Source organism: Siphateles boraxobius, unplaced genomic scaffold, assembly GCF_051911475.1.
Source record: "Siphateles boraxobius isolate OS27281-9 unplaced genomic scaffold, OSU_SipBor_1 65, whole genome shotgun sequence".
NCBI classification, from domain to species: Eukaryota; Metazoa; Chordata; class Actinopteri; order Cypriniformes; family Leuciscidae; genus Siphateles; species Siphateles boraxobius.
This window is the reverse complement of record NW_027509192.1, coordinates 2,368,659-2,395,403: the sequence shown is the minus strand read 5'-3', so window position 1 is coordinate 2,395,403 and position 26,745 is coordinate 2,368,659. Positions and strand designations below refer to the sequence as shown.

General features: G+C 38.1%; 3 protein-coding genes across 4 annotated transcripts; 2 read left to right on the top strand and 1 right to left on the bottom strand.

Moving 5' to 3' along the window:
- The first annotated feature begins 743 nt into the window (after positions 1-743).
- skic8 (SKI8 subunit of superkiller complex) lies at positions 744-5,180 on the top strand. The gene is made up of 11 exons (XM_077210310.1): positions 744-987; positions 1,073-1,103; positions 1,207-1,234; positions 1,347-1,452; positions 1,544-1,716; positions 2,172-2,320; positions 3,234-3,327; positions 4,028-4,121; positions 4,210-4,302; positions 4,393-4,471; positions 4,969-5,180. Exons 2-11 carry the CDS (start codon positions 1,092-1,094, stop codon positions 5,056-5,058), a joined length of 918 nt encoding a protein of 305 aa, XP_077066425.1. The 5' UTR covers positions 744-987; positions 1,073-1,091; the 3' UTR covers positions 5,059-5,180.
- Positions 5,094-13,043, bottom strand: slc25a44a (solute carrier family 25 member 44a). 2 transcript variants are annotated; one of them, XR_013196607.1, is made up of 4 exons: positions 12,822-13,004; positions 10,026-10,724; positions 8,704-8,826; positions 5,094-7,618 (listed from the first exon to the last, which is right to left on the bottom strand). XR_013196607.1 is itself a non-coding variant. In XM_077210309.1 (4 exons), exons 2-4 carry the CDS (start codon positions 10,675-10,677, stop codon positions 7,427-7,429), a joined length of 972 nt encoding a protein of 323 aa, XP_077066424.1. In that variant the 5' UTR covers positions 10,678-10,724; positions 12,822-13,043; the 3' UTR covers positions 5,094-7,426. The 2 variants fall into 2 exon arrangements, 1 of the variants encoding a protein (XP_077066424.1); XM_077210309.1 differs by having other exon boundaries at positions 8,704-8,831; positions 12,822-13,043.
- A 628-nt stretch (positions 13,044-13,671) lies between these two features.
- Positions 13,672-26,528, top strand: ireb2 (iron-responsive element binding protein 2). The gene is made up of 21 exons (XM_077210174.1): positions 13,672-13,747; positions 17,059-17,157; positions 17,285-17,450; positions 17,710-17,847; positions 18,100-18,327; positions 18,603-18,672; positions 19,060-19,243; positions 19,333-19,472; positions 19,563-19,734; positions 19,820-19,920; positions 20,146-20,262; positions 20,361-20,520; positions 20,608-20,743; positions 21,494-21,578; positions 21,655-21,936; positions 22,071-22,175; positions 22,580-22,722; positions 23,010-23,157; positions 23,240-23,362; positions 23,505-23,690; positions 25,498-26,528. Exons 1-21 carry the CDS (start codon positions 13,723-13,725, stop codon positions 25,609-25,611), a joined length of 2,922 nt encoding a protein of 973 aa, XP_077066289.1. The 5' UTR covers positions 13,672-13,722; the 3' UTR covers positions 25,612-26,528.
- The last annotated feature ends 217 nt before the right edge of the window (positions 26,529-26,745 follow it).

Genomic DNA, 26,745 nt, shown 5'->3' with positions numbered 1-26,745 from the left:
ATAATTATTTTATGTTTTTCAATATTTAATGCATGTTTGAATAAATCTGGCAAGTTTTTATGACAGCCACCATTTAAATATTTATATTTCATATAACTTTATTATTAGAAAAATAAATAAAAGTGTAATTGTTTGTATACAAATCAGTAAATCTTTACCTTTAATATTAGGCTATAGTAGGCTAATGAAACAATTTTAATGATACAACTGACTCCCATAGTTTACAGCATTGGTTAAGAGATTTGTTTTCCTTGAGAAAATTTGCCATGTATTGTACCTGATATCCAAAATAATCAATATTGAATCGAATCGTAATCGAAATCGAATCGAATTGCAAGCTTGTGAATCGAAATCGAATCGAATTGTGAAATTTGTGTCAATACCCAGCCCTAGTATTTAGTATAGTTAGCATTTATTTATTGATTGATTTGTTTATAAATAACAGATTCATTTATTATTACATTCTTTTATTTTGTTTTTATTTTAAATATTGGTACTATTATTTTATTACTGCCGTCTGTTATTTGTACTGATACTATTGTGGTAAGTAAGTATTGTGGTATTTCGCCATATTTTTCAGTGATACGCCCCCAACTCGTACAGATCGGGGTTTGAGAAAGTCCCGAGAGTATTTACCATAATTTACGACTTTGTGGTGGCGTTCACATAGACATCATGATGTCTATGGGCGTTCAAGTACGATCTTTCCGACATGACTTGAATCAATGGAACAGAGAGGGCGGAGTCAGGCTTGTGTTCCCATGGTGCTTTGCGCGCAGGTGTCATGGCGTCTCTCTAGTCAGAATCAGTGCGGGTGTTTATTATTGTTAACAAAGCGCTTTCATTCTTTTTCTGATGTATGTAACAAATCGTAAGGATTATCTGACTTTATCGCGGACGCACTAATACCTCTCCAGGACACGTCGAAGGCTGACAGAAGCAGTTTATTTAGTCATAAGCTAAGATACGCTAGCATCTGTGTGTGAAGTGAGTTTGTAAACTCAGAATACCTCATAAAACGGATCACACGCGCGCTTATAAACTCATAGGAGCTCTTTTCCACCACTAATAGGTTTTGAAAAACGAAGACTATGAGCACACAGGTGAGTTAAGCTCGAATTTTACACACGTTTTATCAGTCTTATAGTATGATACTCAGAATTATGAGAGTATGTGATATAAATATGTGAAATGTTCTGTTTTTAGTACAGTATACTGTTCAAGCAGGAGCATGGTGAGTCCACACACACACAGTTATCTGTTCTGAGTTACAGCTCAAATCTAGTGAGCTGTCTTTCTAGACAGAATATTTGGGCATCATACACACAGTGTTCTTGCCCCTGCAGCGCATGAAGACGCCATCTGGACAGCGGCATGGGGTCGCAGCGAGAAGGATGGCTCAGAAACCATTGTGACCGGATCTTTGGACGACCTGGTAAAAGTGTGGAAATGGTAAATCAATGAACAAAATGCAACTGAAGTGTCACTGTCAACATTTTTTCTGTGTTTCTGAACATACGGCACTTTTTCTGATGGTTCGCAGGTCGGACGAAAAGCTGGAGCTGCAGTGGACGCTGGAGGGTCACCAGCTGGGTGTGGTGTCGGTGGACATCAGTCAGAACGGAGCAATTGCCGCCTCCAGCTCTCTTGACGCTCACATTCGACTCTGGGACCTGGAGACTGGTAAACAGATCAAGTCCATGGACGCAGGTCCAGGTGAGCTTCCCGTCACTTCGACAACACGATCCAAACTCTTCCAGTCTCAGCCACAACTTCAGTGTTTGAGGGTGAAATTAGATGATGTTCGCTGACAGCCAATGAAGACCAGGCTGGCATTATGAAAACTGCGAGATTGGAATTACTGACGGCTCGTTTCCGCAGTTCAGAATCAATTCCTTCTTTAAGGAGACAATAACTTTATCTATCGCCCACATACATGTTTAAAACCTCGTGGACATTTTACATTCACAAACAGCTATATTTCACTCTACCTGAAAGGTAACATTTAAAAAAACCATTATAGGGGCACTTAAACAAAAAAATTACAAACACAACAATTTATTGAAACTTTAAAATTAAAAATCAATACAGAAAATACAAAAAACTATAATAGTATAAAAACACTGGTGTGACGAACTCTTCCCCCCCCCCCCCCCCCCCCCCGTCTGCAGTTGACGCCTGGGCGGTCGCCTTTTCTCCTGACTCCAAATACATCGCCACTGGCAGCCATCTAGGGAAGGTCAACATCTTCGGCGTGGAAAGTGGGAAAAAGGAGTACTCGCTGGACACCAGAGGGAAATTCATTCTGAGCATCGCCTATGTAAGAATCTTTGAGTGTCTGAAATGATTCTGCATGGGTAACGATAATCTGATAGCATTTAAAGTCAATGGCACTAATGTTTTATTTCTGTGAAACAAAAAATAGAATATTCAGTGCACAGTGTTGGGCCACAATCATTTGATCAAAAATACAGTAAAAACAGTGATATTGTGAAATATTTGTACAATTTAAAATAGTTATTTTCTATTTGGATATATTTTAAAATGTAATTTATTTCTGTGATGTCAAAGCTGAATTTACATTTTAAATTTCTTCAGTCACTTTTAAATAAGTTAATGCATCCGTGCCAAATAAAAGTATTAAAAATCTTTCTGTCTCTAAACTTTTGAACGGTAGTGTATTTATCACATTAATTTTTTTGAAATATGATTTTTTTCCTCATAATATGCACTGATGCATCAAACATACAAAAGATCATTGACATTTATTTAGAACATTTAATTTCCTGTCTTGTTGAAATGTTACATAACAAAGTTTCCACAGTCACTGAAGACTGAAAAATTCATATAAGTAAAATTAAAACAGTCTAAAATCCATGTCGAACATATTGAACATGCATGTTTTGTTATGCTTAGCTCTAAAATATTTTGTTCGCAAGAAACAGATTATTCAGTGTAATTGCTATTATTTTCCAGTACTCACAAACCATGAGTGAAATAATGAAAACAATCATGGAAATGTATTGGTCAAAGATTGTGGGAAACATATAATTAGGTAAAAGTTCACTTTGGTGTTCTGTTCAAAAAGGAACTGATTTCACAAATTACAGTCCAAATTTCATTCACATTACACGTCAAAGTGAAATTTTGAAGAAAGAAAATGCTGGTTTTCCAAAAAATATAATGACTTTCTAGGCCCTAATATCTCTCTCTCTCTTTTTCTCTCTCTCTAGAGTCCAGACGGAAAGCATTTAGCCAGCGGTGCAATAGACGGAATCATTAATATCTTTGATATTGCGACTGGGAAACTGCTGCACACGCTGGAAGGTAAAATCGTCTCCCACATGATTCAAGCTGTCTTTAGTTTCCTCTATTAAAGCAGTGTCCGTTCTGTAGACGTTCTGTCCGTTGGTCTGCTAGATGCATTTAGAGTGATTATGGGTTACGTGAATGCGCTGGAAAAACCTGTTTGCGTCTCTGGCTGTCCCTCAAGGGCCGTAAACTTCGGCTCCTGTCACTGCGCGACTCCATTTTTCCTCTCCGTCTTCCTGCATCCCTCCATCGCTCACTCATCCCTTTCATTTGCTCCAAGTACAGCTGGAAATAATGTTTAATGTTAGATGTGCTTCAGTTTTTAGCATTACACTACCAGTCAGTCGTTTGGAATAATTGAGATATTTTTGAAAGAAGTTTCTTTCTGCTAACCCAGGCTGCATTTATTTGATACTGTAAAAATATGAAAATATTATTACAATTCAAAATACATTTTTCTATTTTAAGACGCTTTAAAATGTAATTTATTCCTGTGACGTCAAAGTTGAATTTTCAGCATCATTACTCCAGTCTTCAGTGTCGCATGATCCTTCAGAAATCATTCTAATCAATCATCTTATTTATTTTAAACTTGTGACCAGTAGTGTGTATTGTAGTGCTTCATTACTGATTATACCAAACAGTTTACATACAGAATTCTTAAAGGTACAGTAGCCAATAAGTGGGATGAAAATAAGATATGCTCTTTTTCCAGGTCATGCGATGCCTATCAGGTCTCTGACCTTTTCTCCAGACTCTCAGCTGCTGGTAACCGCATCAGACGATGGCTACATCAAGATTTATGACGTGTACGTTTGGATTCAAGCAGATTTATGTGTGTATTTCACCTTCAAGCACATTGGAATCTCACATTCTTGTTGTTTATGTGTCTTATAGGCAGCACGCTAACCTGGCCGGGACACTCAGTGGTCACGGGTCCTGGGTGCTAAACGTGGCCTTTTCACCCGACGACACACACTTTGTGTCCAGGCAAGAGCTGATGCACCTCAAATGAAGGGAAACTAGGAATCAAAATGTAGTTTGTGTGTGTGTCTGAACTCTTATTCGTTGTTTTTTTAGTTCGTCTGATAAGAGTGTGAAGGTTTGGGACACGAGCAGCAGATCATGTGTGAACACGTTCTTTGATCATCAGGACCAGGTGAGTGACGTTACATTCGTTTACACTACCGTTCAAACGTTTGGGTTTATTCAACAAGGTGCATTAAATGGATCAAACGTGGCATTTAAAATATTACAAAAGAGTACTTTTTGAAATAAATGCCGTTCTTTTGAACTTTTTTTTCATCAAAGAACCATGGAAAAAGGTATGATGGTTTCCACAAAATATTAATCAGCACTGATAATAAGAGATGTTTCTTGAACAGCATATTAGAATGATTTCTGAAAGATCATGTGACACTAAAGATGGGAGTAATGATGCTGAAAATTTTCAATTATAATGAGTTATGTAAAATCTTACTAACCCCAACCTTTTGAACGGTAGTGTGGCTGTCTATAATGAGACTGTGATATAAAGATCAAGAAAGTGGCCATTTATGGGGGCTTGTAAGCAGATCATAATGTGTTTTTTGTTTCTCAAGAGCATATAGCCATGTCCGTTCATGTTCAAATGTGTGTTTGTGTGTGTGTGCGCAGGTTTGGAGTGTGAAATACAACCCCACGGGCTCAAAAATCGTCTCTGCGGGTGATGACCGAGCCATTCACATTTACGACTGTCCGAAGTGAAGCTCTGATAGCCACACCCACTCAAGACCACAACATGCATGCAAATGATTTTTTATTTCAGTTTCATTGCAATATCAACATCTATATTATGGTGATACAATTAAATGGTTTTTTTCTAAAAACTTGTCGCTTGTTCAGGATTCACACATTCATTTTGACAGATGACATTTTTACTAGGAAGTATGATATTCATTATAGTTTAATTTATGATTTTAGAATCAAATCAAATGTAAAAATTCCCTGATATTTCCAGCTTTTTTAAACGACTTTACGAGTGCAAACATGGCTGTTCTGATCAATTCACGCCCTCTACATGCCACCAAATGTTACTGCACCACCATTAACAATTCAGAGACGTTAGTTCAGACTTTTTTTTTCTTTTCTTTTTTTTTACTGTATAGCAGACATGTAAAAATAATTCTCATAACAATCCAGAGCAGAACTTGACTATTAAATGCTTTAGAGTGTTTGTGAGCTACAGATTGTGACAGATTCAGTTAGAAAAAATCTTAGACAAAACCTACTATGGCATATGAAGCCCATTTATAAAACATCAGCTGTGAGAGCTTTGGCCCCAAAACACAGTTTTCTGAAAGTTAAAGACAAGGTATAATAAAAACACAAATATGACAGTCCAAAGGAGGTTAAATTGTCATACAGTAGAACATGATACCTCCTAACTTTTCTCACAAGGATTTTCACTCTATTTAACCCTGGGTTCACAAAATAATTTACATGATTTATCCTGTTGTATTTTAACAATCATTGAATAGTGAATGCACACAAAACGCAGTTTCAAGCCAATAGGATATTTAATATATATTATTAGTAAATTTGTATTTACTATAAATCTTTCCAGGCATGAATTTCACAATAAATTGCCCTATAAATTTGCACAGATATTTCCATAACCACGAATATGTTTCAGCAACCTTTAATCAAGTCTTGCCTTATTATATTCATGACCTTTGTACAGTAACAAACTTTCACACGTCAATCAAATGTCTAAAGGAAAAAGTAAAAAAATCTCAAACCGTGACGTATGTAAAACGAGTGATAGAAGAAAATATCTTTAGTATGTTTCTGTCAGAACACAGTGAGAGTAAATGTACTTAACCAAACAATATTAATAAGCTTGTAAATAAGAACATTTAGGGACCTTTACACACAAAGAACGCGTTTGTCCATGTCCACCGCGCAAATTTTCCATAGTTTTTCAATGTAAAGACGCGCTACACGGCAATAATTAACTGTCGCGCTACACGGCCATCTTTAACCGTCGCGCTCGCGTCTTTTGCATTACAGCGTCTCGCGCATGAGTCATTCTAAAAATGCGCCGCTAAAAACGTGTCTCACCAGCGCTTTTTGTTTTGTTAGTTCCACTGCCCTGCCTTTTGTTTTTAACAGAAAAAAACGCATTCCGTGTGAGCCGGCCCAAACTCAGGGTTTAAAAATGTACAGTGTGAAATCTCAAAACCTGAATATTAAGGAGAAAAAAAAAAATTCCCAAGGGTTTCAAGTGTGAAAAGCCCATATATGGGCTGCGTCCCAAAACTTAGGCAGCTGACTTGTTGCCTTATCAGGCAATGACTTTGAAGGTGGCGTTTGCACACAAAGGGTGCCTGATTTCAGACAGAGGCAGTGTAACGGTTTAATGATCTATAGCGAAATAGAGTGAGCTTTGGTGATAAGCAAGTATTTTATTAATATATCAATAATATCAACAGTAATTTCTCACTATATAAAAGTAGAATTTACACACAAACTGACCACCAACCACAACTTTCAGGCACCATCTTTATTTTTTAGCTCAACTGGGATGGAAAGCACCGGATTGTGGGATATCAAAGGCAGCGAAGGATACATCTCTGCTGCCTTCAAAACTGGATCAGATTAGGTTTCTCAGGAGACAGGAAGTGAAGCTAACATTGCATTCGGATGTGCCTTGATGCCTTGGAAATCATTCTCCGAAGGCAGCATTTTTAAGATTTCGGACGCAGCCATGTTCTCAATCTTCCTAGCATGTAACAGATGTGATTATCTCACTTCCTGTCATATGAAGTGAAGGGCACTGCACGAGATTCACAAGAAAGACTCAAATTCACCATGTCAAAGTATTTTTCACGTTAAAACCTCTGATAAGCAAACACATACCAGGCGAAAAAGACAAATAAGGAGCTCCTTACAAAATACTAGAATGGGCCAGAGTTCACGGGAACAGATTAAAGGTCACAAAATATATAAAATCCACGAGAAAGGAAATAGATCTTCACATTTGAGAGTCAATTATTGCCTGGTCCTTATAAATGGCGAAAATAATAAAAGGCATCTGTTTAAAAGGCTGAGGTATAGCGTCAGGTGAGTGTTTTCACCAGTGTCTGCTGTCCACCAGTTCAGGACGCAGACTGAGTCTCTTCAGTGTCTCGTAACCGATGACGATCATGACAGACGTGGGCAAGGAGGAAATGATGCGTGCAGAGAGACCCTTGGTGAGACCCCACGCTCCCTCTTCAGCCAGGAGCTGCTTAAACGTCTCGATCACAGACGAACGACCTTCAACCTGCAAACACACGCACAGTGTATTATCTCACAAAGCTCAAATCTATATTAATCATTTACAATAATTACATGATAATACATTTTAAAGAGCCATATTTCGAAATACAAGAACAGTTGTTGCTTTTTGAAATAGAAGTGACGACATTATCATAATGAATAACTCCAGCCTGAACCTGATGATCAACAGTGTGAACTTCATCAGTACACAGAGATAAGGCAGGTTAGTTTATAATAGAGCTCATTTACATATAGAAGTCTTAAAGATACAGTAGCAAAACAGTCATTGACTGTCTTACAAATGAATCAGGTTGAATATCTGTCAGCTGTTAAATTTAACTACACGAATAGATAATACCAATTTAGGTCAACAAATTACCAAGCAATACTTCATTTTGTTCAGTCTGTGGTGTAAAAAGTTTGCATCAGCAATTAAAGAAAAAACACTTATCAGGTCAAAGTGTCTGAATCATTTTTGGTCCCAAATATTACTGATAGTCGCTATATGAATAATTTTTGGGTATAATATGCCACAGTATACTTTATCTTGCCATCGTCACTTACATAAATGAACTATAGTGTCCTGCACCCACTAGTAAAAAATATCAAAAATGATATCTGGTGTCTGCATAATTTTTGGTTTGACTGTGTAAATAAATATATAAAATCACAGTGTCCACAAAAAAATACGAAGCAGCAAAACTTCAGTTTCTCTAAACCGCTCCTTTCTGAAAGTTCGTGACAATCCGAGCGCGAGTCCTCATCCTTTGAAAGTGCAGTTAAGTTGATTTGACAGCGTCTTGTCGACAACACGAACCAAACTCTTCCAGTCTCAGCTACAACTACAGTGTTTGAGGGTCCAATGAAGGCCATTATGCAAATTTGTTAATGTATATAACAGGAAGTGAGACTGGAATTACTGACTCGTTTCAGACAGTTCAGAAATGGTTCTTTATTTTAGGAGACCATCCCTTTACTTGTCGAGCACTTTGATCTTTAAAACTTTACATTCACAAACAGCTTTATTACATACTGCATGAATGTTAATATTCAAAAAAGCATAACAGAGGCACGTTAAAGTGTTTGTACCTGTACTCTGGCTCGGACCACGTCCATGGGGTTGGTCAGGGTGGAGGCTGTCGCGGCAGCCATCGGTCCCGCCACGGCCTGCAGGAGGAGGTGCGGACAGTCAGCAGGGGCCAGTTTGGAGAGCTGCTCTGGAAACACACACAGTGTGTTTAAATGTTAATAGTTAAACAACAAACTGGAGTAGAAACATAATTATATAACTAAAAAAAATTATTATTTCCAATTATTTTTCCAACAGATTGAAAAAAAAAGTCAGTTTAAAGTTTTTAAGCCATGAATCACAACATTATAAACTTTGATTTGAAGAAAATATTATGTGAAAATCAGACAAAAAGAGGTAAAACACTACACTGTGTACGTAACAGCTTTAATCAGGGAAAGAACTACAATCCCATGAAGCATTGCAAATGACATTGCTTCATTGCTCTGGCCTTTTTGTTTGCTGAAACTATCTGATTGGTGGAATTTTCTTCACAGCATCATGGGTAATTAGTTTTTCCACCAGGAATTCCTTTAAAAATATATAAGTTAAAATGTGAACAGATGGCTTTAACAAAAGCATATACCATAGATAAACAACCTCTGAGTTCACAGCAGGTCTGTCTTTAAAGGTTTAAAAGTTACTGTTAAAAATATATATATTTCCCAATGGAGAAAATTAATGGAACCAATTGTTGAACTGACTAGATGAATTTAATGCTCTGCCATGACGCTTTTAGCTTGATTTCGACTAGTCTCTGATCATGGCCTATAGAGGGCGCAACAGGATAAGAAATCTTTGAAGTTTACTTTTACTCTCCATTTCCAACAGTTAAAATGACAAATAAATGCATACTCAGAGCGCTCCACTATACGTGTTTGATTATACCATCTGGATGCTCAAAATTGTTTGGGTGAATGCACGTTTTAAGCAGCTTATTGTACAGGTAAATTAATCTGCGTTCTAAACCAATGCGCTGCTGCATTGTAACTCACACACACACACAGAAGCTCGCATATTACGGGCACACGGAAACATTCAGTACAGTAGAAATGTATTGTCAACACTGTTTTATCAATCGAATAATTTAGAAACTGAAAAGTTCTAGCATATATTTCTTAGTAACTAAAACCAGATCGATCGCACTCTCACTAGTGCATTCATTCATATAAATATAATCTCTACTGTGCTACTTTATCTGTATCTGATTTAGAACGAGCAGAAATCTGTGAGGAAGTCGTTCAACTTCTACCAGAACCAGACCGTTACACTCTATTAATTGAACTTTATCTGTTTGTGTCAAAATCATTTCGATGCATCGCTAAATATTTATTTTCTTTACCTCCATAAAAGTGATAAAAGGGCCACCAGACGGCGCTGTTGGGTATGTAGGTGAGCAGGGACGCCACATATCCGCGATAAAACCCCCGAAATCCATCCGTTTGAAAAATCAGAACCACAATGTCTCTGGTCTGACCAAATGTGACTTTCTGTTTGGACGTGGTCATCGCCACCTTAGGTTTGAGTTTGAAGCGTGTGAGCTGACACCCCTGCCCTTGCACCATCAGCTGCTGGGACACCACGTCGATGGGCACCGTGATGCTTTGGGCCACCAGTGACGCCGCTCCGCCCGCCACCAGAGACTTGACCGTGTTATCGGACGTGTAACAGGACACATATTTCCTCACTAACTCGTAGGTAGTGATGTAGGCCTGACCTGAGATCAGTGTGAACGAGTTGACCATGAACCCTCGGTAAAGGCCACGAGCCCCCTCGGCCTTCAGAATCTTACAGAAGGCGTCGAAGGTGCCGTTATAGAGCGACTTGCCCTTCTGCACCTGCAGTCTGGTGCGGATCAGGGTGAACGGGTAGACGGCGGCCCGTGTGGTCATGGTCATGAAGACGCCCAGCGAGTAGAACTTCCTCTTGTCCAGATCCTCCCATTCGATGATCTGAATGTTGCGCTTCTGTTGCATCATTGCAGCCGATGACATCACACACTAAATCACACGCGCGCACACTCGCTCCTCTCCCGCATAACCTGAAATGACAAAATCACATTTCATACAAGCTGAATGTTTTGTTGCAGATCTGAAGGTACAGAGTTCAAAAGTCATGCGACAGCTGGGTTATGTTCTGCAGAGATAATGTCTTCACACGTGTAAAAAAAAAAAAAAAGTGTATGATAGAACATCTGAGATGTGAACTATGCATTTTTACATCCCAGCAGTTTATTTTATTTATTTATTTTTCTTGTTATAAAAAGGTTACATTAAAGGGTTAGTTGACCCAAAAATCTAAATTCTGTCATTAACTACTCACCCTCATGCTGTTCCAAACCCATAAGACTTTCATTCATCTTTGGAACACAAATGAAGATATTTTTTATGAAATGAATGTTTATATGTGAATAATTGATGAAAATTAAAGTTTATATGAATAAAAGCCTAAATTTAATCTGTTCATCATATAAAGCAATCGTTCCTCTAAAGAAAAATTGGAAAAACCACTTAATTCATATGGATTAGTTTTACGATCTCTTTATGAACTTTTTGAAGCGTCAAAGTAGTAGTTGTGTAGCTGTCAATGGACGGACAGAAATCTCAGATTTAAAGGGGTGGTTGATTATGATTTCACTTTTCTAACTTTAGTTAGTGTGTAATATTGCTGTTTGATCATAAACAACATCTGCAAAATTACGATGCTCAAAGTTCAAAGCACATGGAGATCTTTTCTTTTATACAAATCGTTTTTTAAGGACTACAACAAAAGGCTGGTAGGGACTACACGAGCGTGCTCCCGGGTTAGTGACATCACCAACTCTAAAATTTACATAAACCCCGCCCCCGGGAACAATACAAGAGTTGTTGTAGTACAGCACATTTGTGAGTCTGCTCAAGCTGTCGCATCTGTCTTTTCACATGCAACCCTAACCTTATCTTCAATTCTGTCATTTTTCACTAGTGTAACAGCGTAAGCTTCTGTTGTTGTACGTCACACGCATCACACACATGACCAGCGTCGGCCAATAGTGAGCCTGTGTGTGACGTAGCTCTACGCAATCATACTAAGTTAACTGACTAGAGGCCCAGAGAGAAGGAAATGAATAGTTGAAATAAAGTCATTATTTTTGTTTGTTTTTGCGCACAAAAAGTATTCTCGGCGCTTGATAAACTTAAGATTGAGCCACTGTAGTCACATGGACTATTTTTACGATGTCTTTAATAACTTTTCGGGGCCGGCAAGTTTCAATCTCTGAAGAAGCCTATGGAGGAGGGATCCAGCTCTCAGATTTCATCAAAAATATCTTAATTTGTGTTCGGAAGATGAACGAAGGTCTTACAGGGTTTGAGCAACATGAGGGTGAGTAAATAGGGCCTGTATTTACTTGGTATTGATACCTAATTTTACAGTATCACCGACCCTCTAGTTTTTTTTAGTTTTTTTATCATTTCAAATAACAAACATTATCACTGTTAAACACATTAACAATAAGACCAAGAAGCATATTCTAAACAACATAATAACATAAATAAATTAAAAAAAATACAAAAAGCAAATTATAATATGAAAAATAACACATTGTGTGTGTGTGTGTGTGGGGGTGTTAATTCATATATATTGGCAGTAATTTAGAGAGTTAAGGCATTCTTTTTTAATTGTTTTAAGGTTTGAATGTTTTCAGAGGTTGTTTTAAGGTTTTACAATAAAGTTTAACAAATCTACATTTGTGTAGGTAAAACTTGGCCACAATCAATATAGCATACACAAAAATTAAATATTTTTGTTGTCCAAAAAGACAACAATGTAATAGTCAAAGTCAGGTATTACATGTTTTGTCTTCAACCACTCATACAATCTGTCCTAAAAGAACTTAAAAATCGTACAATTGTATAAAAAAAGATTTGTTTCTGAGATTCAATATCTTTTTGACAGAATGTACATACATTACTATCCAAATTAAACCTTACTCTTAGAAATTCAATACATGCATAAATGTAATTTATTTCGCCGACTGCACATGCCCATTACACAAGACAATATACCACCTGACACCCCCAGCAAAAAAAAAATCTCGCCCGTCAGAATTAACGTTACATGACACTTCATTTGACCTCCCAGACATACAGTAACTCACTCGGTTAGCTCGCCATATTTGCTGTTTCTCCATCCAGCGGCCTTAAGCGGAGCTGTGCGGTTCTGTCATGAGATAAATCCGCTATTATGCCTCTAAAAACTGCATTTTCTCTGATCGATCAGCGGCCTGCAGCTCCTGATGTAAAGTCATGTCGATCCGTGTCGATCGAGCCGAATACTTGTTCCGCCACACTTCCGGCGCATGCTCAAACGTCACTGACAGGACGAGCGACCGCTGCTGCCTGCTGATTGGTCATTGACACAGGAGGACCGCTCTATATAATATTATATTATATTATATTATATTTTAAGCATATATACATGTATGTAATTTAGCATATACATATATAAATATATATATATATATATATATATTGCTAATTGTTTATTGAAATAAAGCCTTGTATTAAAGGCATTGCAATTATACAGAACACTGGAAGATTTCTTAAAATAATTTATGAAATGGAAAAAAATAATGTGTAGATATGTAGAACTTCTTTATCAATATGAATGTAGCATTATTATTCATATTTTTATTTCTTAAATGCCTATTAACACGAGCAACAAGTTTTTTTTACAATGAACAATTTACATGGTTTTAAAAAGAGTAAGTTTTTAAGTTTAATAAAAACAACAGAAAACATAAAAAATGCTACTTGTCTATTGAAAATAATTGTATTTAGTATATATACAAGTCATTTCAATAAATCATTAATACTAATAAACGCTCTCTTGACATTTATTAAATAACCAAAGTGATGAAGGGTAGTGTTTGTTGATTGGATGGCGATGTGCGAGATGCTTTCAGCTGATTGGGCAGTTCTCCAGGGAGGAACTTGTTCGCTGGTTGGCTAGCTGTTTTGGCACGAGCGAGTGGAGTCGTGTTAATATTAGGACTCATCATGGCGCTGGGTTCACCTCAGAACGGTAAGTGCGGTTTTAAATGACAAAAATAACAATTTTCATCTAATTTACGCCCTGACAGAGAAGTATGTAACCGGTTATATGCGAAGTCACAAATGTGTGTCATAGCAGTTCTCAAATATTAATTTATAAAAGGATGAAAGAGTCGGGTTTGTCGTTAGCACTGCGGCTAGCGGCGAGAGACCGACTGACGTCCAGCTCGCTTGCGATTACACGATGCATCTCACGCGATCTAAAACTGATGCGTGTCAAAACTCAATAAGATGTACAGCTTGACAGCTTCTGTTTAACACGTCTTTAATGCCCAAAATGTTGTCTAGCCAGACAGCTTAATAGGAACAATACACAATCATATTATGCACGATGCTCGATTATTATTTGTTGTTTACAATAACACACTTGTACCATGGTACTACCATGCTTTTTGGTGTTTCGTTTTTTGCTCATGTACTATGGTAATTCCATAATGTTCTTACTTTTCTGTGGTATGTAAATACCATTGTATTCGAGTATGGTATTTATTCAGTGCCATTATGTGTATTCTATCTGATTTGAAGAAGTATTATCATCTAATACAAGGACTATATCATGGTACTACTGGCACAGAGAGCAACGTTTGTAAGGGAAAAGCACAATCTTTGTATTTATTTCTTCAAAATTATACAATTACTTGATTATACAATTACTTGATCTTCTAATGAGGTTGTTCTCTCTGGTGTAAAAGGTTCATAAACATGAAACTTTTTAAGCTTTTTGGAAAAAGGTGATTCTAGACAAATTATGATTTAAAAGGGTTAGCTCCCCCAAAAATGAAAATTCTGTCATTAATTACTCACTCTCATGTCGTTCCAAACCCATAAGACTTTAGTTCATCTTCGGAACAAAAAATAAAATATTTTTGATGAAATCTTAGCGCTTTCTGTCCCTCCTTTGACAGTTAATGCAACTACCACTTTCAAGGCCCAGAAATGCTTTAAAGACATCATTAAAGTAATCCATGTGACTCCAGTGGTTTAATCTGAAGCAACACAAGTGGAGTGGCAAAAAACAAGATTTACCGCTTTTACAAATTATTAATCTCCAACGAGCTTTCATGAGAGACGTTGCTGTGCGAACATGCGTTGGAGATATATTGTATATGTGGAATATATTGTAAATTATATTTTCTTGTGTAAACAAAGCACTTGTTGCTTAATAAAATTGAGGTTAAACCAAAGGAGTTTAATGCCACTTTAATGATGTCTTTAATAAGCTCTCAGATTTCACCAAAAAGATCTTAATTTGTGTTCTGAAGATGAACGAGAGTCTTACGGGTTTGGAAAGACATGAGGATGAGTAATTAATGACAGAATTTACATTTTTGGATAAACTGTCTAACCCTTTAAATGAGCCGGTTTGTTAAAATAGGTTTGTTACGAACTATGAACCCTTAAGGTGATGATACACAGGGCAACTTTTTGAGCAATTTTGCTGGGCAATGTTGCCGTCAACAGGCAACAATATGAGACACAGGGCCCACGACCGATTTAAATTATCCAGATAAAAATGTATTGCCCATTTTCAATTGGAAAGTGCCCAAGCAACAATAGCTCGGCAAAATTGCCCAGCAACATTGCTCAAAAAGTTCCCCTGTGTATCATCAGCTTTAGTGTGTTAAAATTAACTTAGTCTTGAAAAGCAAGGCACAGGTAAATACTTTGTGGGAACCAAATGTCTCCCAAACTGTAAAACCTGCAATGTGGAAGTTTTTGGAAACTGAACACATTGGGCCTTTTTTAGAGTAACTCATTTTTTTGTTGTTGAAAATATTATATTTCTCTAATTGATTACACTTCTTCCTCATTCTAACATTACTAAAATAACATCTAGCTCCAACAATAAATAAAAATAAACATTTTTAATTATGATTGAAGGTCTGCAGTTGTTTCATTCAGAGGTATAGGTTGTATAATTCTAATTAACTGTGCATGTTCGTTCTTCGTGTAAGTGCACTGATCCTGCTGTAATCTGCTCTTCTGTCAGCAAGAGTGTTATTTATTTTTCCCACCCAGTGTCTTTATCTTCCGTGTCATAAATAAAGATCAGGGTATTTTTGTGTTCATTCATATTAGCTATGTGGTGGATGCAGGTTTGTGTTCCTTTGCTGCAGTTTTATCTAAACTCATCTAACGTAATCTAACACGTGCAGCAGACGCAGGGTGTGAGTGATAAGTGTGTGTCTGTGCTTGTTCATCCTCCTCCACACATGTAGTCACACTGGGACTGCTGTGTATGAGGACTGGTGTGTGTTTTATATCATGATTTAGTTTTGTTGTCCTCTCTTGGTTTAGTGAACCGTCACAAACATTTTATTTCTGCATGGATAGGAATGATGGAAATTTTTTTGTAATGTCTTCTGACAGTATACAGATCTCACTGCAAACAGTGCTGTTGTTACTTTGCAGTGAAATTATAACACAACCTGTTTCACTTCTGTGTGTCTATTAGGATTAGTATGTGGAAGTCATTTGTCATATATATATATATATATATATATATATATATATGTGTGTGTGTGTGATATATTCAAATATATTCCAACAACTATATTCCAACAGTGGATGTGTTTTTCAATGCAATCCTGGATCTAAACAAAGTCGACCCCAAAAACACACAGTAAATGACTTTTTTTCACTTCTTTCACTTCTTATGTTAAAAATACTAAAAGTGCTCTGGAAAGTTCTTTTGGATTTTGATGATAAAAGCATCTCTGTATCCTACAAATATATACTGCATGTTTTTTTTGGGGTTTTTTTTGAAAATAGATGACCGGTTCTTTAACAAAAGTTTCAAAGACTTTATTGTACTGAATAACCAAGAGGGCATTGCTTTAAGGTATGAGAACCTTAAAGCACAATGAGGAAATAAAAATACTTTATTTGAAATTGTGTTTGAATTTTGATCATAATATGCTTTTATAGATGAACCCAGTTCAAAGCTGAACACTGACATTTCACTTTTTTACTTTTCTCTTCTTCAATGATTCTTCTTCAAAGTATTTAGTTTCTGAATGTTTGGTGCATCCCTTATTTGAACGTGAATTGGTAGGCGAGTTGGGACGCAGTAACACACTCTCTGAGTTACATGAGCCCTGCAGGTGTTGGTCTCCTGTAGTCTGGTTCTGGTTGGTTGTTGCAGGACAAATTCGAATCCAGATCAGATTAATGAGTTTTAGGCACACAAGCCATTCTTTTCCTTCTCTGTTGCACAAATTTATCACCTCGTTCTCAGTGTTTTTCACCAAAATGCTCTAATAAGGCTTGTATTCTCTACAGAACATCCGTTTGGCGATTTGATCGACACTCTCCGGAGTGAAAAGTATGAAGAGCTGAGGTATTTCAACCCACAGAGGCTCAGTGATGATGCCAGATATGGTGAGTTTGGGTCTTTAAATAATTCATGCATAGATACAACTGACATCACTTATAAGAAAAAACATAAACAAACTCAAGTTCAGATGTAAAGTCTTGCAAAAGCACTAATTTGCTCTTTTTGTTGTAGAGAAACTGCCGTTCTGTATGCGGGTTCTCCTGGAGGCCGCCATTCGGAAGTGTGACGGGTTCTACGTAAAGACGGAGGATGTCTCTAATATTTTGGACTGGCAGACGCAGCAGAACCAGGCCGAGGTGGTGTTCTCTCCCGCCAGGGTTCTGCTGCAGGATTTTACGTGAGTTATCAAATAGGGATACATGATTTATGATAATTTTGATTAAAAAAATTCCAGGTTTAAGAACACGGTGCAGCGCTTCACTCTAAAACATGCAGCACATATATTTAATTCAGTCGCAGCCTTTGCAATTTGATAATAACACTAAGCCATATCGAGATTTCAGCTTTATTTTGATTAATCGTGCAGCCATATTACCTGGGCCTGTTCATAAAGTTGGATATGTCCTGATGCCTCCATTGTGTGTGTGTGTTCACAGGGGAATTCCTGCTATGGTGGATCTGGCAGCCATGAGAGATGCCTTAGCTAAACAGGGGGTTGATCCAAACCTGGTGAACCCCAGATGCCCCACAGACCTCATCGTAGATCATTCGCTGCAGATTGACTACAGCAAATGGTGAGAGTGAACACATGGGCTTGAGAAAGGATTAAAACAGTATTCATGTTTAAAAACCAATAATTACAGCATTAACATAAACAATGATTATGCCCAGACGTCCCAATGTACACAGTAATTAGGGTTGTGATGTATTGTGCTACAGTTTTTTTATGTAAACAGTCTCGTTTTATGAACTTAACCAGGCAGATTGCAACAAGTTTTCACTGTCAAGCAACAAAATCACTAACAACAGTTTACCTCATTTCTCAGTGGCATCCAGAGCCCTTCAATCCCCGTGGATGAGAGTCAAGGTGCCGCTGTCAGATCTCCTGCCGGTCGACCATCTCCACGAGGGAGTCACTGTACAGGTCAACGCCCGGGTCATCGGGGCGGCTGCAGCAAAGCCTCCTGCTCTGACGCCCCCAGTGGCAGAACTGCAGCAGTACAGATAGAGAACACACCCCTCCTGTGCCCCTTCCACCTGCAGCCCGTGTCAGAGTACGTCTACACCTCACACACACACTGTTAGATATAAGGTTCCATGTGCCTCATTCCAGTCCTTCTAGCAATTAGCATTTGAATGAACGGTGAACTCAGCGCTGCCGTATCTCAAGCTTATTAGCATCTTTGTCTCAGAAGAAATAGCAAGAATATGAGGGGAGTATCACAGAGTTAACCAATAAGATTGTGTATATCTTACATCATACTAATACACTCTCCACATTACTCTGTTTGCTTTCTCTGATGTGCTGATATCTGTCTGACGCACACAGGCCTGAAACTATGATCAGGAATCAAGAGATGGAGCTAACCAGAAACAAAGAGAGATTGGAGTTCTTTAAGGTGAGTTTTCAGAGCTCTCTGTGATTTATATCTACACAAAGACTACATTACATGTCATTCGCATCGCTGTTTTCAACATTTGGGATTATAATAAGAAAAGTTTCATGAGCAGCAAATCAGCATGATTTCTGACACTGATGACTGGAGTAATGATGCTGAAAATTTTGCTTTCCAATACAGTAATAAATTGCATTTTAAAATATATTCAAATAGAAAACAGTAATTTAAATTGTAATAATATTTCACAATATTACTTTTTTTTACTGTTTTTGATCAAATAAATGCAGCCTTGGTGAGCATTTGAGACTTCTTTCAAAAGCATTAAAGTCCTACAGACCTTTGAACAGTAGTGCAAGTCTTGAGTTTTTGACTCTTCTCTCTCTCCAGTGGTGTTCAAAAGCCTTCAAAAACATCAATGTGGTTCCACCAGACATCAACACAGTGCATCAGGTGAACCTAGAGTACCTGTGTCAGGTGGTACAGGAAGGGGAGGGGTTTATTTATCCAGACAGCGTGGTGGGAACGGACTCCCACACCACCATGATCAACGGCCTCGGCATCCTGGGCTGGGGTGAGCACGATGGCACTAATTACTGTTATTATTAATGAAATCGGTTTTGTTTTGTTACCTCACAATGTCTGTCTCTCATGCTCTTTCAGGAGTTGGAGGTATTGAGTCAGAGGCGGTCATGTTAGGTCAGCCAGTGTCTTTAACTTTGCCACAGGTTGTCGGCTGTAAACTCGTGGGGACCATCAGTCCTCTTGCAACGTCCATTGATATCGTACTGGGCATTACAAAGGTACAGCGAGGTCTTTAATATATGACATTTTCAGTGAGTTTGCATCTGAAGAAATAACGTATCATTCGCTGTCTGGTCTTTGTGTTTCAGTATCTGCGTCAGGCAGGAATCGACGGGAAGTTTGTGGAGTTCTTTGGGCCTGGTGTACCACAGCTCTCGGCTCCCGATCGGACCACTATCGCTAACATGTGCCCGGAGTACAGCGCCACCGTGAGCTTCTTTCCTGTGGATGACATCACCCTGCAGCACTTTAAACACACCAGTATGGATGCTCTTTGTACTTAAGACTAAAAAGACTAAAGTGATATTAAGGGTGTAATTTGACGCAAAAATGTTTTTCTGATCAGTCTGCAGTGAGGAGAAGCTTGTGGTTTTAGAAGACTACCTGAAGGCTATCAAACTCTTCAGAACCTACGATGAACAATCAGAAGAGCCTCAGTATTCAGAGGTTGGTTCATTAATTTTTTTCATGAACATTTCTGTCACTTTTGATCAATTAAATGCATCCTTGCTGATTAAAAGAAATCTCAAAACTTTTGAAAGGTAGTGTAAATCATTGAGGAACCTTCACGTGAAATGAGTAACCAAAAGACCAATATAAAAATCCAGAGTATATCCCCCATAAAACTTCATAGGTCAGTTGTTAACAAATGTGATGTGGTTGGTGTCGTAGGTCATTGAGATGAACCTGAGCTCCATTGTGCCTCATGTCAGTGGACCCAAACGGCCACAGGATAGAGTTGCCGTGACTTGCATGAAGGAAGACTTTATTAACTGCCTGAATGAAAAGGTGAATGCACATATTAGCACACACAAGGTATTTGTCAATTAAGTAATGGTACCAAGTTGCTAGCTGGGTTTGTTTTTTTGCCATCCATGTATGTGTAGGTGGGTTTTAAGGGCTTCCACATATCCAAAGACAAGCAGGCAACTCTGGTCCCGTTCCTGCACGAGGGGGCTGAGTACAACCTGGCACACGGATCCGTCGTCATCGCTGCTGTCATCAGCTGCACCAATAACTGCAACCCGTCCGTCATGCTGGCCGCAGGTCAGGCGTCAAGATATCTGTAGATCTGATATGAGCTGTTTGCACAGTGTTTAGTGCATCTCACATGTACGTCCGTGTTTTGTTCAGGTCTACTAGCGAAGAAAGCCGTCGAGGCTGGTCTGACGGTAAAGCCGTACATCAGGACCAGTCTGGTGCCCGGCAGTGGAACCGTCACACATTACCTGAACACCAGCGGAGTCCTGCCCTTCCTCAAGAAACTCGGGTACACACACCACACACACAATATTAGATGCACATACTTGAGCACACCAAGGTTATTATTGGTAACAAAATCTATCACTAAAACTAGAGAGAGTAAAATGTATATTTTAAACATTTCTTTAGTATTTATTGTTTTTAGTTTATATTTTTATTTATAAATATTTATTCAATACATTTTATTATTTAATTAGCTTTTTTTTGGTTTTCTGTTTTTTGTGTTCTAATCCCATAATATATATAAAAATAAAGAATAAATATATTTTATATGTCATAATCACACTCTGCTATCTATATATATATATATATATATACACACACACACACACACATATAAATATGTGTATTATTAAAATATTTATTTTATATATATATATATACACACATTATTTTGATATTTATTTAATATTTATCTAAATGAAACAGAAATAAAAAATATGAAAAGTAAATTAAGTGTATTACATTTATAAATACAATTTACAAATACCATAAAAATCATTAACGACCGCTATTATTAAAACAAAAAATACCTCTGACATTTAAAAATATATTTATAATAAATAAAATGATTAATATTCAAATATTTCTATCACATTTATTACTATTCAAAAAAAATAATAATAATAAAATTGTAAAAATAAAGTAGATAAATAATAGTGAAATTATAATAGCCTTTATGATAGCCTTGTTTCACATAAACGCTAACAATTGTCTAAACAATCAATTCTGCGTGTTTTTCGATCATGGGTTTCAGGTTTGAGGTGGCGGGTTATGGATGTGCTACGTGTGTGGGCAACACAGCACCTTTACCTGAGAATGTGGTAGACGCCATTAAACAGGTGAGACCGAACTCTCATTTACTGTCTTTCTATCTGAACATCTGCATCTTAATCTAAGCTGTTTGCTCGTGTGCAGGGTGATTTGGTGGCGTGTGGCGTTCTGTCTGGGAACAGGCATTTAGAAGGACGTCTGTGTGACTGTGTTCGGGCGAATTATTTGGCCTCGCCCCCGCTGGTGGTGGCGTATGCGATCGCAGGCACAGTCAGCATCAACCTGGAGACAGAACCGCTAGGAGTGAACTCTGAGGGGAAGAACGTGTATCTGCGGGATATCTGGCCATCCAAAGAGGAGGTGAACCACACAGAGGAGAACATCGTCATCGCCTCCATGTTCAAAGAGCTGAAGAACCGGATGGAGGTGCGAGGAGTTTCATAGCACATTTTCTTCAGAAGATATAACAAAAGGATTCATTTAAATTGATTGGTTCGCTGAATCTGTTGAAACATTAGAATTGTATGTTAATACCAGCTGATTTGTGTGATTGTCTGCAGAAAGGAAGTACCTTCTGGAACAATTTGGACTCTGCCGAAACTGCCTTCTTCCCATGGGATCCCAAATCCACCTACATCCGCTGTCCGTCCTTCTTCAGCAAACTGGTGAGTGTCATCCAGTGTTATTTTAGTATTATTTCTATACTATTATTATAGTATTTGTTAATATATTTTGAATTTTCAGTTTTCATTTTAGTTCAAATTTTAGTAATTTTGTTATGTACTTTTGTCATTTTTATTAGGTTTTTTTATATATATGTTTTCATTTATTTTTTATTTCGGTTTTAAAATAAGTTTTAGTACTTAAACTCATTTTATTTTAGTTAGTTGCTAAGCCAGCATTTCTCATTTTCTTATAAGTTTTTTAAGTTTAGGTTTTTCATCTTATATTTATAATAATTTTAACTAACAATTACAACACTGGTGTCATTCAGATGCGGCTTTCCCCCAAGCGTCACATTTTCTCTGTATTTGAACATTAATGCGGCCTCTGTTTCTCTTCGTCTCAGACTAAAGAGGTGTGCGCTCCTCAGTCCATAGACAATGCGTACCCGCTGCTCTTTCTGGGTGATAAAGTAACGACCGATCACATTTCTCCAGCGGGAAGCATCGCAAGAGTCAGTGCTGCTGCCAAATACCTGCAGAGCAAACGGTAAGATGAGGTTTTCTTTGTTTTTGTTAACTTTCTTTTCAATATGCTTCTTATATTTTTCCTTAAAATCATTTTAGACTCTGAGTGAGTGTTACTGCGATGAACAGTCAGATTCATTATAGTGTATTGGTTCATTTGAGCAATTCGTTTCATCGAGTCATTGGTCAGTGTTCCCAGAACTCCTGCTTACATTACATTTTTGTAGTAAAACTGCTTTTTTTTTTACTATGTTGATAATATAAAGATGATCAGATACTAAGTTCAGTTCCTTTATATGTTTGACTCAGTTTGACCCCTCGTGAGTTCAATTCTTATGGCGCACGGAGAGGAAATGATGCCGTGATGACTCGAGGAACATTTGCCAGCATAAAGCTTCAAAACCGTCTCATCGGAAAGACCGGACCCAAAACACTGCACATTCCATCAGGACAAACGGTTAGTGTCCAGACTGAACCGGTTTGAATATGATTTCTTCTGACTCTGAACACATGGTTTGATTTATGTTGTCCCATCACAGCTGGATGTGTTTGAAGCTGCTGAACGCTATCAGAGAGATGGAGTTCCCCTCATCATCCTGGCAGGAAAAGAGTACGGCTCCGGCAGCTCACGCGACTGGGCCGCCAAAGGACCTTATTTACTGGTACTGTACCCATAATCCTCTTCCCGATGAGTTACCTTGAGATTTCTCAAAATTACTTTTGTGGTACTTCACAATTTCCTGCGATTCGTTCACCATAAACACTGATCTTACTGACTATCTTGACTGTTTGTGTGTGTCTCAGGGGGTGCGTGCAGTGATAGCTGAGAGCTTTGAGAAGATTCATAAGAATCATTTGGTAGGGATGGGAATCGCTCCGCTGCAGTTCCTGCCAGGACAGAACGCCGGCTCGCTTGAGCTGTGTGGAAAAGAGCGATTCACCATTAACATCCCACAGGAGCTCACGCCCCGACATCAGCTCACAGTACAGGTAGAACGACTCGCAGCAGACAAAACATCACTACTGTATAGCAGTTCCAAACTGTGGAACCAGTGCAGTCCGATTCATTAACAAATGACTCTTACGAACCAATTCTTTATAGTAAATCAAAATCAGACAGAACAGGGCGTGATGATTTTTTTCCCAAACCACTTCAGTGGAAATCCCGCCCTGCAGCCAATTCTAAAGTTTTCATTGGAAATCGGCTGCAGGGCGGGATTTCCGCTGAAATGGTTTGGGAAACAAAATCACGCCAGAACAGGCAGTGTAATCAGATTTCCAAACAAATGAATCTTTAATTAATCTTTCTATAAACCGGTTTTTATTTTCATTTTAGTGAATCAGAATCAAACGGCACAATCAGCGTAGTTAGATTCATAAACATCTGACTCTTATGAACTGTTTCCTTTTAGTAAATCAAAACCAAGCAGTTTTAATTTACTAAACCAACCAGTGTAGGTCAAACAGAAGACTGGTCCTTTTAAATGAATCATTCATATAGACTCACTAACTCCATTGAAGGGGGGGCTGAAACACTCAGTTTCAGTCAATCTCATGTTAATCTTGAGTACCTATAGAGTAGTATTGCATCCTTCATATCTCCAAAAAGTCTTTAGTTTTATTATATTTATAAAAGAAAGATAGGCTGTACCGAGTCTTTCCGTAAAATACCGAGCGGGTGTGGGCGGAGCTAAATAATCACGAGCTCGCGAAGCTTTTGCGTTGAGAGCGTCTGGAAGCTGTGACATCCCAAAACAAACCGTGGCTAACAATCAGATTCAGCCATACATTTTTGATCCCGAATCAGATCCCGTGAGATGGGCAGTGAAATGGGGAAAAACATTCCCCATTTTTAAAAGTAGAAATGATTTGAACTTGAGCGCAGTGTTTTTAGAACACCATGTCATGCGCGAGTTTTACAACATTTGTGTGTGTTTACTCGTGGTTTATGAGGAAATGATTTGGTTTTACAATAAACAAACAGACACCTACAGTGGCCAGCTAAACAAATGTATTTAAACACACACACACCATACATCGCATGCTCCATAGATACATTAACTATACGTGATCATGTTGTTTACTTGCTGTGCTTACACGCCGATAGTTAACAACACACAGACATTTGAAGCAGTTTTACTCACCGCCTGCGGTTCCAATGCACGACCGTGAACCTTTATTGAGACTGCTCCATTCTTAAGCATTAGACGATCTGCAAAAGCCGAGCACAACGCTTTGATGGGCATACTGCCTCCACTCTCTCGCTCTAGGCTACAGGTGCGCGCTCGCCCTTCCGGGAGAAGTGCCCTTAGGACCCGTATAAGGAAATTCCGGCGCATCTGACGTCACACACGCCCATACTCGGAAAAAAAATCCGAAACTTGTGACAAACCGGAAGGAGTATTTGTGGCACAGAAATACTCCATCAACGTACAACTTAATTTTTGAAACTTTGTCCATGTTTAGCTTGGGAATCCAACTCTTTAACAGTGTAAAAAACTCACTATGCATGAAATAGCATTTCACCCCCCCCCCTTTAAATGAATAGCTCTAGAGTTGCATCGTTCTGTTATTAATGCTGTCATTATTAGAATTAATAATTTTGTAGCTTTTTACATATAATATATAGCATATATTTTATATGTAAGCAAAATATCCATTATTTAGTAATATATAATCAAATTGTACCGAGAGCTTGTGAATCGAAATTTGACCTACTCTTAAACTACAATTTGACTTTGAATACATGTATGTTTTCCATGTGACATCTAATGTTTTTGTCTGCTCTTGTTTCCAGACGAGCACTGGGAAGACTTTCAGTGTCATGGCTCTTTTCGAGAACGACATGGATGTGGCATTTTTCCGACACGGAGGCATCCTGAAGTACGTAGCTCGTTCTCTGCTGCAGTAACACAATCAGACTCACCGGTGGACCTCTGATCAGCACAGCGCCACCCAGAGGCCTTCAGGAGGTCTTATGAACTCTGAACGCTGTGCCTCTTGTTTTACAGAATCCTCCCGTCTCGGGGGATGTCATTATTTTTGCACTTAAAGCAACAAATGTCCAACGTTTCACTCCAAATCATTCTCTCCACACCCAGACAAGGCGTATTTTTGTGTCTAGATGTGGAGCGTAAACTTTGGTAGGTTTGATTTGGGCATTATATATTGCAGTGCCTGCAACACGTGTCATGGAGCTGTTCTTTTAAACTGAGCTTTTCAGTCCGTGTGAAACTATGCGGTGCTGGACGCAAAGACTGCACGATGACCTCACAGCCAATGGAGGCTTCGCTCTTTTTTCATGGTGCTGATTTTGACACAGGCACTTTGATGGAGTGTAAGTGTCCACACATTCAAGCCCACTGTTGTTTCTTTATTTCCCAGCTTTTTTGTTTTTGAATGAACGTCCACATATTTCCATCACAACTACAAGAAGCACTTTGTTTTGATCCGATCCAGTAAAATATCAGTTTATTTATTATGATTGTCCATTTAGTGTCGGCTTTTACTGGGATTGTGAGTGTCAATAAGGACTAAAACATTAAAGAAGTTGCTTTTTAACGACATCTGATGGAGCCCGAGATGTATTTTCAGCCATAAACATCATAAGATATGTATTAATCTGAGCTCACATTAGAGAGTGAACGATGACTGGTTTTGGTTCTGTCACAGTGCTATTTGTCTTGTTGCGATGTTTGGCTTCAGTCCTTGTGCTCTGTGTGTATAGACAGTATGCAACTCCTCAGCATTGGGGTGTATGATGCAGTAAAAAAAAAACTTGATTATGCTGTTATTGTAAATAATTTTTAATAAATGATGACATCAGCATGCTGAGATTGTCTTTTCTGCATTTATATTACAATAAGTTGTCGCCCTCTAAGACATACATTTTACTTGATATACATTTTGGAATTAGTTCTTTGAAATATTCATAATTTGTACATTGATAAAAAATGCATGGTAATGTCGCCTCCCTTACACTAGGGGCGCTGTGGAAATTAGTCATTTCTGTTAGATGTAGAGCATATTCGATCTAGCTTGGCCA